Genomic DNA, 15,059 nt, shown 5'->3' on the forward strand with positions numbered 1-15,059 from the left:
CGCCTGCTCCTCGGCCAGCAGCCGCTCCACTCCGGGTACAGCCCCGGCTTCTTCCTACTCCAGGAGCCCGGCGCCGCCACTTCCGCCTCCACCCGCCTCCGGCACGACCCCTAGGGCCTCAGGATACCCGGCCACACTTCCCAAAGGCAGGGATTGGCGGACTCAGCGGTCAGAGGGCGGGACATAAGGCACGGATTGACGGTGTGAGAGAGGACGAGCGGAAAGAGGCGGGACCAAGACAAGCGATTGGCGGAGCAAGTGGGAAGGGGCGGTGCAGATGCAGCCGAGCGAAGAAACGGATTTGGTCAGGAGTTGGGGGGCCAAGTCAAGACTCCACATTGGGTAGTAGCGGACTTGGGGGCGGGGATATGGATGCAAAGAAGAGGGTAAGGACCGGATAGACTAAAGAGCCTAGCAAGTGCGATTTCTGACCTCAGAGGCAGGAAGGATGAAAATTGGGGGAATACGCGCTGGTTAACCACCTCCCTCCTCCCTTTGCAGATAATCTTCCAAGAAGACCTCTGCTCTGCGATTGCTGTCTTCCTCAAGATCCAACTGGCTCATTCCCAATAGTTTCACATCGTTCCATTTATTGGTTTAGAGGACACTACAATTCCCCATTGGGCTGTTCAGATTGTGTGCGATATCTAAGTTTAGGAGCCCACCTCGGGTACCCAGCTTAGAAAAAGTGCTTTTAGTCAGTGAAACTCTACCTAGCAACCATTGACGTTACCGCAGTCAGTGGTTGATTGGCCAGACTCAGGAACCTGGGGACCCATTTCCATTATACCAGTAGATCCCCACCACAAAGACCACAGCGAATCGCAGTTTGCACTTGGCTGATGTATTTGCATAAAGCTGGAAGAAATAAACAGCTGGGACCGCGGTAGGCTGAGCTCACTGGCAGTAGAAATCCCATTTCTGGAAAAGAGAAAAGGAAAACAGTGGGGACAAAACCAGTGGTCACACCACAAAGGATCTAGGGATTTTAGCAAAGGCTATAGCCTTAGGGGCCAAGTTTGGCCACACAAGTGCAATGCAAAATAGCCCAGAGCCCTGTAATCTTGCATCTCTCAACTGCAACAGGACTTAGAAATCATGCCCCATTTTACAGATGAGAAAATTGAGGCAGAAAACTTGTCTCAATATACACAGCTAGGCTTCCAGGCAGCCAAAGGTAGAAGCCTTTTTGACCATTATCAAAACCCAAGGATCCTCCCTCTAGATACCTGCCAGCCCCCAACACACTCACATCTGTCTTCACATCGATTTTGCCAGGTTTCAGGGTCTGGTTCTCCCGTACAATGCTACTGGGGAAAAAGCCCAGGCGAGCAGCCAGGTCTCCATAGTAATCTCCCTGAACCTAGGGAAAAGGGGTTTAAAAGCCTGAGTCTGGGAAAGTGACAAGCTCGCAACTCCTAAAGATCTTTGTACTAGCTCTCCAGGGATCTCCACGTGGTTGGCCCCATCCTTGTCAATCAGATCTCAGCTTAAAGTCACCTGTTCTGAAGCCTCCCTGACCACCTGATGTAGTCACCCATTCACTCACATGCATTTTCAAAGAAGCACATTGGCTAACTTTGATGGTTTGTCTTCTTCCAATAGAATAAAAGGGATTATTTGCACCTTGGCCAGTATGCTCAGTGGTTAGAGTGCCTTGTGCCTGGGAGGATCGAGGATTCAATTCCTGGTCAAGGGCACATACCTGGATTGCAGGTTCGATCTCCCCAGCCCTGGTCAGGGAGCGTGTGGAAGTCACCTAATCTGTGTGTCTCTCATATCGATGTTTCTCCCTTCTCCCCACGTCCTCCCTTACACTCCCTCTAAAAATCAGTGGAAAAAATATCCTCACTCCTTGGATGAGGATTATTTGCTACTAGAGGCCTGGTGCACGAAATTCGTGCACTGGATGGGAGGTCCCCTCAGTCCAGCCTGCGCCCTCTCGCAGTCCCAGATCCCTCTTGTAGTCTGGGACCCCTCACTCCTTACTGCCCGCCTGCTTGCTGCACCTTCGCGCAGCTGCGGAGGCGGGAGCCTCTCCCACTGCTGCGCTCACCAGCCCTGAGCCAGGCTTCCTCCTAAGCAGCACTCCCCCTGTGGGAGCGCACTGACCACCAGGGGGCAGCTCCTGCGTTGAGCGTCTGCCCCCTGGTGGTCAGTGCGCATCATAGCAAAGTCATATTCTGGTTGTTTCGCCGTAATGGTCGCTTAGGCTTTTATTATATAGACTAGAGCCTGCTGCACGAAATTCATGCACTCGAGGGGCGGTCCCTCAGCCCGGCCTGCACCCTCTGGCAGTCCGGGAGTTCTTGCGGGATGTCCAACTGACGGCTTAGGCCCGCTCCCTGGGGAGTGGACCTAAGCTGTCAGTGGGACATCCTTAGCACTGCCATGGAGGCAGGAGAGGCTCCCGCCACCGCCACTGTGCTCGCCAGCCGTGAGCCCAGCTGAGTGCTTCTGGCTGAGTAGCGCTCCCCCTGTGGGAGCACACTGACCACCAGGGGGCAGCTCCTGCATTGAGCACCTGCCCCCTGGTGGTCAGTGCATGTCATAGCGACCAGTTTTTCTGCAATTCGGTCAATCTGTATATTAGTCTTTTATTACATAGGATTATATCTTCAGTGCCTAGAACAGAACTTGGCACCATAGGAGGTGCCCTATAATTATTGCTAAACAAGGTAAAAGTAGATCACAATAGTACCCCTAAACTCTATTTCGGTTCACCCCTCAAATTTTCCCTTTATGTGGAAAATTAGGGTGCACTCCCACACCAGCCCCATACCCCTTCTTCTATTCTCCCAAGACTCACACTGCCTCCCCAGAAGAGCCGACCACGGCCCTTCAGCTTAGAGAAGACATACACAATTTGGCCCCTGTGTATGGTCAGGAAACGGCAGTCGGGGGCTACGTAGTCCTGAAGAGCCACAGCCATGGAGATGGGGTCTGGGGAAGGAATATAAGGGAATGATAACACCCTCCACTCAGGCTGGCAATCCAAGCCCCCCACCCCCAACCCCAACTCTTACGGCTGCATTCCTCATCAGCACACAGCTTCCAGTCAGCCAGCTTGGGCATGGGGCGGCCCCCAACAGTAGGTCCTGGGAAAGCAGACAGCAAGATGACACCGAGGAACACCCTGGACCAAGTCATCATGGACTATGAGCAGGAGAGTGACTAAGCAGGGAACGGGGTCTCCAATTTCCTCCTCCCTCCCTCTTTACAGCAGTACAAGGAATCCTGTGTTCTAAGTTTTGTCCCTGCCCTAAACCAGTCCCAAATTTCGCTCACACCACCTAGAGGCTGCTACCCAGCCAGAACCATTTCAAGGACAGGGTGGGGGCTTCCCACCCAAGGAAATGCCTAGAGCTCCAAAGCTGCCCAGGCTACCCGCTCAGCAGTCAGAGGCCCAGACAGGCAGGCTGAGATATTCAATTCCATCTTCTCCAGTTGGCTTGGGTACCTAGCTTGGAATTTCCTGTGCTGAGGGACAGAACAGGCAGCCCTTTGATTGCCAAGAATAGCGCCAGCTCTCAAATACTGAGTGAATATTATATGTTGGACCTTAGGCTAGGTGTACCCTGCCATGATCATTATTTATCCTCACCAGTCACTTCCTGACTCAGTGACCTGGGCTAAGCTATATTCTCCTTTTGGAGCCTCACCTTTCTCATCTGTACAATAGAGATAAAAGCTAATAGTTCTTTATAATGCATTCACCATTTTAATTACCATATTTTTCCATGTATAAGACCCCCCCCCCTCCCCACTTTCAAACCCAAAACTAAGAACTCAGTATTTTAAACATTTTGCTGGTTTTCCTCTTACTAGTAAGGCCTTCTTTTTGGCATCTTAAGGAGTTCTTCTTCCTGTTTTCTCCACTGTCTGATCATACACTCAGTGGGAGGAGGTCCAAATTGTCTCTCTGCAGCTCTATTTCCATGCTCTTTTGCAGAGCTAATTACATTCAGTTTGAATTTTGCAGAGTAAGACTATCGCTTACCCGTATTTGTCTTTTTATTTTTTGACATCTTTATAGGCTCAGTACGCTCTGGTCCCTGTTGCATCTGTGCACTCTCCACCTCCACCTCCAATTATGGCATCAGCTGATGTCAGTAATAAGGTTCATGATTGGAGGAAGCCTGTTTGACAAGGTATGGTCAGCTATGCACCCATATGGATCCCTCCTCGACTGACTTCCGTGTATAAGATGCCCCTTGATTTTCAGTCTAACGATTTTAGAAAAAATAGCGTCTTATACACAGAAAAATATGGTATGTACTTTTATTGACTCCAACAAATACCCCATTTTGTGTGGAAATAGAAGCACAGAGCCTTAAAGTTGTTCACAAGGTTATAGAGCCAGGAAGTACAGGGGCTAGATTTGGGTCCAGGCCCATACTGAGTTTGGAGTTCAGTTACCCAGAGTTAGAATAAAAAAGTGGAGGATTTGAATTCAAGGCTCACCTCTAAATTGTGCCTCAAATAAGAGAGCCACGTGGTGAGATCATTCTCCTGGGCAGCCATCTCTTTCCCCAGGCATTCTCGCCTTTGGGACAGCAAGTCCAAATTTTTTTAGGGGGGAAGAGGGTGAACAATCAATCTTGGTTGGAGAATTCATCAGGGGCATGTAAAACATACCCAATACCCAGCACCAAGTATCATGAGAACATTCAACAGCTCTACTTAAATGTCACCTCCTCTAGGGGCCTTCCTGAATCACCCAGTAGTCACTGTTCCCCAGCCTCACCCTCTCATCACTCCATGGCGTTTTGCTGGTACACAGTACTTGACATTAGCTTGTCTATTTTATTCACCATTGTATATCCTATACCAAGAACAGTATTTAGCACAGAAAAAGTACTCAGCAAGTATCTGCTGAATTTATTGAGTGCTTGCTAAGTGCCTGGCAGTGGGGAGTAACAGTACAAACAATACCACAGTATTAATATAGATTCCTCTTTACACAAGAAAATGACTGAGTGGGTGAAGGGATAGCTAGGAATGTCTGCATGTCCCCCATGCAGACAGCAGAGACTGGGATCTGCTGACCACAGAACCAGTGTGGTGGGCAAGATGTTTCCACTTGCCATCTGCAATAACACTGTGTCTTGTAGTAAAGGGGACCATCTCTTTCTACTTCCAATCTTTCAGATCTCACAGGGAAAAAATCTGCATTTGGTGTTACAAGTCTCATCACTTCACTGACGTTCCTCTTTAATGATAAGACCAGAGGAGAGACAGGTGTGGGCTAGCCTTGGCAGGAAAAATATTCAGCGAATGTAAGCCTATGTCCTACTGCCCTTGTTTTTGTGGTTCATTTTGTGCTTCTGTCAAATAATCTTATTTTCCCATCTATATAGTATGAGAAAGGGTCTGAAGCAATATTTTTTTTTTGAGTCAATATAAAATTCTCCAGATTAGGTGTGTAACAGACAGTTAAGGGAGATCCTCCATTCCATCTTTCCTTATCCGTAGCTTCAGCTGCAAACATGATTGTCTAGCCAGAGACTACATTTCCCAGACTCCCCTGCAACTAGGGCACTGAAGAGGAATTTGAGTCTTCTGGCTGGCAACAGCTGGTCAGCAAGGGAGGTCAGTTGTTTGTGCCAGCATCTGGTCGGTAGCTTCCCATGTGTGTTCAAGTCCGTCTGGGCCTCCTGTTAGCAGCAGCGGCATCTTCCTGAATTCTAGACTGAAGCTCCATCAGGGGTTACAAACTTGAACTCAAGCGTCTCAAACCCAGACTGCCATTCCTACTATCCTTCCAATGATTTCATGAGCACCTAATTAATTACAGTGGGGCCTTGACTTACGAGTGTCCCGACTAACGAGTTTTTCGAGATACGAGCCGTCTCTCGGCCTATTTTTTGCTTTGAGTTTCGAGCTAAAATTCGGGTTATGAGCCAGCTTCAGATACCCCACCACTAGTTGGCGCAGCGAACGTCACAGTGAACTCTCACTCGTTCACTTTTTGATTTGACAAAAGAGTAATTTGAGTTACGAGCTCCGTCATGGAACGAATTAAACTCGTAAGTCAAGGCCCCACTGTACCTTCTTTCTTCCTGAAGTACCCAGGGTGGGACTGTTGCTGTAACAGAAGGCACTTTGTGAAGATTAGAAACAGGCAAAGAAAAACATCTTCCTTGCCCTGACCAGTTTGGCTCAGTGGCTAGAGCATCGGCCTGTGGACTGAAAAGTCCTAGGTTCGATTCCGGTCAAGGGCATGTACCTTGGTTGTGGGCACATCCCCAGTAGGGGGTGTGCAGGAGGCAGCTGATCAATGTTTCTCTCTCATGGATGTTTCTAACTCTCTATTCCTCTCCCTTCCTCTCTGTAAAAAATCAATATATTTAAAAAAAGAAAAACGTCTTCCTTAACGCTCTATCATGTTAGAAAATTAACGTTCTACAAAGTGAATGGTATGCCATTAAAGGTGACATCCTTGTGCAGTATAGAACCTGTCCAACTGTACATGGCAGCCTGGATTTCAATATCCTGCACTGAATGCTGAGGCAAAATAGAAATCTGCCAAGGTAGTAAAGGTGATGCCATCTCAGACAGTATTATTACATACTCTGCTTTCCCAAAGGTGCAGATGAGGTCCAAAAATTCAGGCTACTCTGATATACAGAAAAGGGAACCATAGAGGACAAGAAAATAAAAACAACAAATTGTTGTAGAAAATCAAACATAAAAAACACTTTAATTCCAGCCTAACAGCGCCAGGTGCAATGTCTGGGGACAGACTCTGGGTACAATGCTGTGTGACCACTCACTCACACACGTGGCTCCAAGAAGGCCCCCGAGGGGGACTTACCTTCAGGGGGCCGAGCCAAGGGGAAGAGGGAAGGCCCCCAAACGGGGGCAAGGGCAAGCATGGGGAAAAGGTGCTACTTCTTGGCAAAGGAGATCTTCATGGCGTTGTTCTGGGTGATCTTAAAGCCCTGTAGGGCATCACGAGCAGCCCCTGCCTGAACCTCATTGTCAAACTCCACAAAGGCGATGTCGTGCCGCCCTGGGACCAGGCGAACCTCCTTGAAGCCAGGGAACCTGAGAGAAGAGAATAGATCTCAGGGATCTAGAATCAGCACTTCCCCTTAACATTTTGGCATCTGGTGGGCAGAGGCCAGGATGTTGCTAAACATCCTACAATACAGAGGATGGCCACAATAACAAAGAATTACCCATCCCTAAATGTATATAATGCTAAGTTGAAAAACCCTAATATAAATAAGTGCACACATTATGAACATATCATTTAATGAGAAATTTTAACACAAACTCCGACACAACCATATCCTAGATCAAGCCACCAAACACGGGCCTCCCCATTACTTCTTCCACTAATAACCAACCCATCTTCGCTCCAGAAATAACCACTCCCCTGACCTTTAGGATCTGCTGTTTCTTTCATTTCCCTCTTCTCATTCCCTACTTCCTTCCCCATTAGGCAACCATCCTCATGTTGACTGGGTATCCTTTTACCCATCAGTATTCTTATAAAATATGTTTTGTTCTGTGGACATGGTAAACATGTGGCATTGCTTGTTTTACCCAGTTTCTCAAAATCTCCTCTCAGCACTATTTTAAAGAACCATGCCTGCGGCACTCTGTTCCTTCTAATGCTGCACAGACACCATGGTGAGCATCACCTTTGACTTCTCCTTTTGCGCAGGCTAATTCCCCACCATGACCCCTGTGAGGCATGTACCATCTATACTCCTTGGGACTCATGCTAGGAATTTCTTGCCCTAGCTGGTTTGGCTCTGGATAGAGCGTCAGCCTGAGGACTGAAGGGTCCCAGGTTTGATTCCAGTTAAGGGCACATTGTCTGGGTTGTGGGCTCAATCCCCAGTAGTGGGTGTGCAGGAGGCAGCCGATCAATGTTTCTCTCTCATCATTGATGTTTCTTTCTCTCTCTCCCTTTCTCTGAAATCAATAAAAAAATAAATAAATAAAAAAGAATTTCTTTAGGGACCTGGCTGGTGTGCTCAATGGTTGGAACGTCAGCCCATGGACTGAAGGATTTCGGGTTTGCATCCCGGTCAAGAGCAAGTACCTAGGTTGCAGGTTTGAACCTCAGCCTGGTCGGGGCGCATGGGGAAGTCAACTAATCAATGTGTCTCTCCCATTAGTGTTTCTCTCTCTCCCCCATCCTCCTCTACCTTCTACTCTTTATTAGAAAAAAAAAATTAATGGAAAAAATATCCTTAGGTAAGAATTTTGAAAAATTTCTTGAAGGCCTTTCTGGCAGTGACAACCTCCCCATAACATGGCTTTTGTTAAAGATCTCCTTCATCCCTCTCCAGAAGAGATGAGGAAACACAAGAAGCGCCTGGTGCAGAGCCCAGTTCTTATTTTATGGATGTGAATGCCCAGACGCTATAAAAGCACCAGTCTTTAGCCAGACAGTAGTTTTGTGTGCTGGCTGTTCCACTGTGCTGTCAATATATAGGAGGAAAAGCAAAGCTGACAGAGGAGCCTTCTCCAAACGAGAGCAGCACTAAAAGCACCTAAATCAGCCCTGGCCAGTGTGGCTCAATTGCTTAGGCAGCTCCCCGTGCACTGAAAGGTTGCTGGTTCAATTCCAGGACAGGGCACACGCCCAGGTTTCAGACTGGATCCCCACTGGGGGTTGTGCAGGAGGCAGCCGATTGTTATTCTGCTCTCACATCAATGTTTCTCTCTCCCTTTCCCTCTCTCTAAAATTCAATAAAAAATATTTGTTTAAATAATAGAAATAAATAAAAGCATCTAAATCAAGATGAGTGGGGAACCACTCCAATAAACACATTTTGGATGAAGACACACCCCTTAACTTCACTAAGCAGTGAACGGTTACCCTGCACAATGGTCAGAGTCTACATGCCATCAGCAAGGCACGAGGTTCAAACCTCCCCACCTACCACGCTTGCTGGCATACTGATTTTTGCAAGTCTGGCCAGTGTTCAATGAGGTCTTCTTCACATGTACCTTGAATCCTACAGACTAGAAAGCTGAGGCACAGAGCCTCTCCACCCCCACGAAGGTGGAGGACAGCACACACTCTGGCCACTGCTGACCCTAAGCCTCATCATCACCACACCCCATGGGCTGTGGGCCTGACCTCAGCCTCCTCTTTTCCCATGTCCAGTCCCTGTCCCACCTGCAAAGCCTAAGCAGACACAGGACTCCGCTAGCAGAATTCTGAGGCCTGTCCCCATGGTGCCACTTTCTGGTCATCACCCTCTGGCCCCTGCCCAACCACAGGCCCCACTTACTGATTGAAAAGCATGGACAGCATGAGCTCATTGGTCTCCTCTGGCAGGTTGGTGAGGAACAAGATGTGATTTGGAGGGTTTTCTGAAAGCTATAGGGAACAGACAGGAGCCCGTGAGTCTAATGGGGGGTCTGCTGACTTCTGCTCTCCACCCCCACCCTGCTTGAATCCTTTCTCTGCTTCGCACCCTCAAGACCAGTGGTTCTCAACCTTCCTAATGTTGCGACCCTTTAATACAGTTCCCCATGTTGTGGTGACCCCCAACCATACAATTATCTTCGTTGCTACTTCATAACTATAATTTTGCTACTGTTATGAATCGTAATGTAAATATCTGATATGCAGGATGTATTTTCATTGTTACAAATTGAACATAATTAAAGCATAGCGATTAATCACAAAAACAATATGTAATTATGTATGTGTTTTCCGATGGTCTTAGGCGACCCCTGTGAAAGGATCGTTCGACCCCCAAAGGTGTCGCGACCCACAGGTTGAGAACCAGTGCTCTAGACTGTGAGCCACAAGAAAGCACTGCTATATCCAGAGCAGGTGCTTGTCATCAGATCACTGAGCATGAATCCAGGTGCTGGCCGCTGCTCCAGCCTCACCCGGACCTTCCAAAGCTCCAACAAATATGTCAATCCCTTGCTGCTCCAGAACCTCGCGCTCATCCTCCAACAGCACCTCCTCAGGGAGGCTTACCCAGACCACCCACACTTTAACAGCGCCCCTTCGGTTCCCACGTTCTGACTATTTATACGAGACCCCAGGAGAACTAGACACTTACAGGCTGAGCAGGTGGCATCTGCCCTGGCATAAGCTGCTGTGGGGGCATGGCCCCCGGTGGTATCTGGCCAGGTGCGAGGCCTGGAGGTGGGATCATGCCAGGGGGCGGCATGTACGGAGGCTGGCCTGGCATGTGGTGCATGATGCGGGGTGCCTGAGTCATCGGCGGCATGCCCTGTGGAGAGTGAGGGCTGGACTGAGTGGGAGGCTGACAGGGGGAAGAAACTTGCTTTCAGTGTCATTAGGAAGCGCAGTGGAGAAAAGGTTGTTAGAGGAAATCCAGGTGTAAGACACAGGGAGAAAAGCCCAGACTTAGGAAGAGGTAAAAAAGGCAAAGGGTACCATGAGAAACAAACGGAGCAAAACAGACCCAGCGTCAATGGGGATGTCAAATAAGAAAGTTAAAAGAAATTTTTTTAACATAAAAAAAAAGTCAGTGCAACCTAACTTTGTCTATAAATATACGCATGGAAAAAATAAACAGGAAAAAATTCAAAGTATTAACAACAGTTAACTAAAAGAAGTGGAAATAAACAGTATAATGAGAACGCTATACTTTCACGTCTAAGAATAAACTTTAAAGAAAAAAACAAAGAAATAGATCCAGAGTCCTACAGAGAAAAAAGAAATGGAAGGCAGAGATGGTCAAGGCAGATACAGAAAGAAGTGAGAAGGGTGGCAGCGAGGGGAAGAAAGCAGACAGCAGATGACACAACACATGCACTGAGGGGACAGGCTACGGGAGCAGGAATCACACCTTGACAGTGAAAGATGGACAGAAAGCTGGACACAGAAGAGGGGACAGGTAAGAGTGGGGAAGCTGGACAGTAACCCAAACACCATTCCTGATGCCATCAGTGCACACAGGACAAATACAGCGTGAACCACCAGGAAAGCTCACGTGGAGACTTGGAGACTTACAGTGGATGCAATTCATCCATCTTTTTCTTTCATACTATGTGCTTCTGTATCCTGTTTAGAAAACAGGATGCTTCTAATTTTCATGCCTCACCAAGGTCATGAAGGCGTTTTCCTGTTTTCTTCCAAAACCTTTGTTTTAGTTGTCACGTTCGGGTATATGATTCGTCTCAAATTAACTTATATCTAGTTGTGGTAGAGTAATTTTTTCCCCTTACAGATATCCAATTGGTCCAGCATCATTTACTAGGAAAAAAAATCCCTTCCCCACTGGACTCAGCATTAGCTTCATATGTTGAGTAACCACATGTGTGGATCTGTGTCTGCACTCTACTCTGCCCCGCTGGTCCGTCTTCCAATACCACACCATCTTGACCACTGCAGCAGGCTCCCCCAGCTTTATTCTTCTCGCCTATCTTGCTTTGCCTTCCCACAGACCTTGAGAAACAGGCTGTCAGTGTCCCCAAAAATTCCTATTGGGGTTCTGATTGGAATTGTTGACTTTTAGATCAATCTGGGAAGAAGTGACATCTTCAAAGCAGGGAGCTTCTCCAGCTATCTACTGAGACCGTCTCCAATTTCTCTCAGCAGTGTTGTGTTGTGTAGTGTAGTGTGTGTGCACACCTTTTGTTGGATTGACTCCTAAGAGCTATTTTTTGGTTTGAAGTCTACTTGTGTGTGGCTAGCATATAGAAATAAAACTTATTTTTTCCACATTAACTTTACACCTGGCAACCTTGCTACATTAAATCCACTTATTAAATAATCCCAACTGTTGCTTAGTAACTTCCTCTAGATTTACTACACAGAGAACATCAAGGTCAAGGAGAGAGAAACCAAGAGCCTGGGACACAAAGAAAGAAAGATCCTAAGGAAGAGTCTGGCAAGCAGGGACAGTATTTCTGAAGTGGAAACACCATCATCTAGAGACAGGCACGCAACCTACGTAAGGAAATGGAAGGGGGGTGGTGTCTGAATCCCCAAGTGGAGACCCCTCCCCTACTCCTCCCCCAGTCAGGCTACATAGCAGAGAAAGGCATGGTGATGAAGGGGTCCTAGCTTACCGGGACAGGCCCTGGGACGGCCCCCACTACAGGGGCGGCTGCCCCGCCCTGCACGGCCTTCTTTGCAGCTGGGGTCTCCTGGCTCTTGGGCTTCCTCTTCTCCCGCTTACGGTCACGCTCCACGAATGTGCCCTTCATCTTGGCAATGATATCCGAGTCGGTCTTGGCATACTGGATACGCTGCCAACAGAGAGCCAAAGGGTTAAGAGAGTGGACTTTGGAGTCAACTGCGTGGGTGCAAAAGTAGACCTTACCAGGACCTGAGTAAATAACATTAAAGAAATTACTGGGCCCAGCCAGCATGGCTCAGTGGTTGAGCGTTGACCTATGAACTAGGACAGTGATGGCGAACTTATGACACGCGTGTCAGAGGTGACATGCGAACTCATTTTTTTGGTTGATTTTTGTTAAATGGCATTTAAATATATAAAATAAATATCAAAAATATAAGTCTTTATTTTACTATGGTTGCAAACATCAAAAATTTTCTATATGTGACAGGGCACCGGAGTTAAGTTAGGGTTTTTCAAAATGCTGACACGCCGAGCTCAAAAAGTTCACCATCACTGAACTAGGAGGTCACGGTTCAATTCCCGGTCAGGGCATATGCCTGGGCTTCGGGCTCGATACCCAGTGGGGGCTGTGTAGGTGGCAATCAATGATTCTCTCTCATCATTGATATTTCTCTCTCTCTCTCCCTTTCCCTTCTTCTCTGAAATCAATAATATATATTTTTTAAAAAGAAATCACTGGGCTTCAACCCTCATCTGTAAAACAGGGTTGTGGTATTTCCCACTTCAAAGAACGACTGTGAGGACTATGAGTTAAAGTGCTCTGAACACTACCTGACACGTGTTTAGCACTTAGTGGGTTGCTGGAGTTCTGGAGGGAAAATGTGACAGCCCTGAGCATCAGGCCACAGGTGGCAGCTCCAGGTGACAAGCCAGGACAAGAGCACTCTGCAGGGGTTTCCAGCCAACTCCCTACATTTAGTCCCCAAACTAATCTACATTCATTCAGCTGTTTGAAATCTTTAAAAGCCCTGCCCTCATGGAGCTTCCTCAGTGGGAAAGAGAAGACACAAGATTAAGAAGTGAACTGGAGCCCTGGCTGGTGTGGCTGAGTTGGTTGGGTGCCATCCTGTGCTCCAAAAAGATAGCAGGTTTGGGCATAGGCCTGGGGTTTTGGGCTCCATCTCTGGTGGGGGTATGCAGGAGGCAGCCAATTGATGTTGTTCTCTCACATCAATGTTTCTCTAACTTCCTCTTTTTCTCTAAAATCAATAGACACATAAAAAAATTAAAAAGAAGTGAATTGGAGAAGTATTAAGAAGAATTCAAATTTTCAGAGAGGGTGTCCAGGAAAGGAAAATTAAGTGATACTGGTGTAGAGATGCAGAGGAGGGAGCCTTGTGGGACATCTAGGGAAAGAGCGTTCTAGTAAAGGAAACAGTCATCCAAGAACTGAGGTATGGAAAAAAAGAACTAAGGTGTGCATGGGGTGTTCACGGAACAGCAAGGCCAATGTACATGAGGAGGGAACAAGAACACTGAGGAGTATAGGAAGAATTTTGTCTTTTCCTAAGAAAGCTAGGAGCTATAGATATTATAAGCAGGGAGCGTTTCACAAGGAGCAAGCAGTGTGGCCATGGTAAGCCTGTGGGGAGCAGGGGTTGAAGCAGGGAGACCTTCGTGCAGGCCACTGCCTCAGTCCTAACAAGAGAGAGTGGTGGCTGGGCCCAGGTTGGGGACAGCTGGTGGGTGTTTTGAAGGTAGAGTTGACAAGACTCCCTGACAAAACTCACACATGCCTGAGTGCTTGATATGGTCCGAGCAGTTAGTACTTGGGGGGAAAAAGAGGAGGAGGGTCAACACAAAAAGATTTATGGTTTTTATATCTCAAAAACAAATTCCTAGCTGCTCTAGAAAGGTAGCTGGAAGATATGGCAACTCTGGGCCCACAGACCCAGAGGTGGCAACAGACAGGAGTCAAGGCAATGGAGATGAGAGGGCTCCAGGCTTCTCTGCTGCCCCAGCCGACACTCTCCCACATGGGCTTCGGGCTCGATACCCAGGCTTCTCTGCTGCCCCAGCCGACACTCTCCCACATGACCCGCCTCCCCGACTGAGGTCACCTGCCTGGGACCTGCAGGCACTGACACATGCTGTCCCCTCCCCAAGGAAAATGGCTCAGGGAGGCACATTCTAACCAAGTCAAACTGAAAAATCTATTAAGGAAAAAGGAAAATGGCCCAATGAACCAAAGACCAAAGATGTCTGCCAGCAATCTGGCAGAAAGCGCAGCTCATGCCACTCCTTACCTCCCAGACTGCAGCCTCCTTGGTCATCCACTTGATCTTGTGAACACCTGCAATCCAGCCACCTTTCTCTCATCCCAGCCTGCCTGGGAGCCTGACCCAGCCTCTCCTTCACACTGGACCCTGAATTCTCTCCTCCAAGCCACTCTATCCAAGAGCCACAGGCATCTCCCGGCCTAAACCTTTCCATGGCTCTGCAGCACCCCGGGAGTCACTTCCAATTTCAGGACAAACTTTGGTCATGCTCTGCAGGCTATGCCCTCCCCACACCTCCTGCCTTCACTCCAGCCAAATGAACTTGACTCACTTCCTCAATTACATATGCTCTTGGTTATCTCTGGGCCTTAGTCCTCATGGTCCCTCTGCCTAACATTCTTTTTCCCTCTACCCCCCCAGCTAACACTTCTTCAAGTCTCACCTCATCAAGAAGGCCTTCCCTGAACCCCCAGCCTGGTTGAGGTGCTTCTCCTAAGCTTGTCTAGCTCTGCGCACAACCCCCATTACAGCCGACTCCTGAGTTGTCACCATCTGTTGACAAACTTGTCTCTCTCACAGCACTGTGAGTCCGAGAGGGCAGGGTTCCCTTAGGTATTGTGTGACCCACACTCTAGTACAGTGAACAGTAAATGTGAGAACAGCAAGAGAAACTCCTGTCCTTAAGGGACTGGAATACAGGTGACAGGAGATCCAGGCCCATCCAGTCTCCTCTAGC

At 48.0% G+C, this 15,059-nt stretch overlaps 2 protein-coding genes across 5 annotated transcripts in view; both read right to left on the bottom strand.

The window, feature by feature from the left end:
- Positions 1 to 827: 827 nt before the first annotated feature.
- On the bottom strand, positions 828 to 3,342 carry MIA (melanoma inhibitory activity). The gene is made up of 4 exons (XM_005868780.2): positions 3,027 to 3,342; positions 2,810 to 2,943; positions 1,253 to 1,363; positions 828 to 921 (listed from the first exon to the last, which is right to left on the bottom strand). Exons 1-4 carry the CDS (start codon positions 3,151 to 3,153, stop codon positions 898 to 900), a joined length of 396 nt encoding a protein of 131 aa, XP_005868842.2. The 5' UTR covers positions 3,154 to 3,342; the 3' UTR covers positions 828 to 897.
- Positions 3,027 to 15,059, bottom strand: part of SNRPA (small nuclear ribonucleoprotein polypeptide A) — a 14,826-nt gene continuing 2,793 nt past the window's right edge. For 2 of the 4 annotated variants that reach the window (XM_005868778.2, XM_005868779.2), the window contains 4 exons: positions 12,031 to 12,210; positions 10,050 to 10,223; positions 9,261 to 9,349; positions 6,675 to 7,050 (listed from right to left, as the gene is read on the bottom strand). In XM_005868778.2, the coding sequence (XP_005868840.1) occupies positions 6,891 to 7,050; positions 9,261 to 9,349; positions 10,050 to 10,223; positions 12,031 to 12,210 (603 nt within the window). In that variant the 3' untranslated portion in view covers positions 6,675 to 6,890. Of the gene's footprint in view, positions 3,099 to 4,786; positions 5,693 to 6,674; positions 7,051 to 9,260; positions 9,350 to 10,049; positions 10,224 to 12,030; positions 12,211 to 15,059 lie in introns of those variants that run through there. The other 2 variants (XR_001362593.1, XR_001362594.1) reach the window with 2 other exon arrangements.

Source organism: Myotis brandtii, unplaced genomic scaffold (genome assembly GCF_000412655.1).
Source record: "Myotis brandtii unplaced genomic scaffold, ASM41265v1 scaffold277, whole genome shotgun sequence".
Classification (NCBI taxonomy): Eukaryota; Metazoa; Chordata; class Mammalia; order Chiroptera; family Vespertilionidae; genus Myotis; species Myotis brandtii.

Bases quoted from the DNA above. Each gene is read 5' to 3' on its own strand.
- MIA (XM_005868780.2), bottom strand. From the start codon at position 3,153: ATGATGACTTGGTCCAGGGTGTTCCTCGGTGTCATCTTGCTGTCTGCT. The intron at 2,944-3,026 runs GTAAGAGTTGGG...TTCCTTCCCCAG, and splicing joins TGCTGATGAGGAATGCAGCC to ACCCCATCTCCATGGCTGTG. The intron at 1,364-2,809 runs GTGAGTCTTGGG...CCTTTTCCCTAG, and splicing joins GGCTCTTCTGGGGAGGCAGT to GTTCAGGGAGATTACTATGG.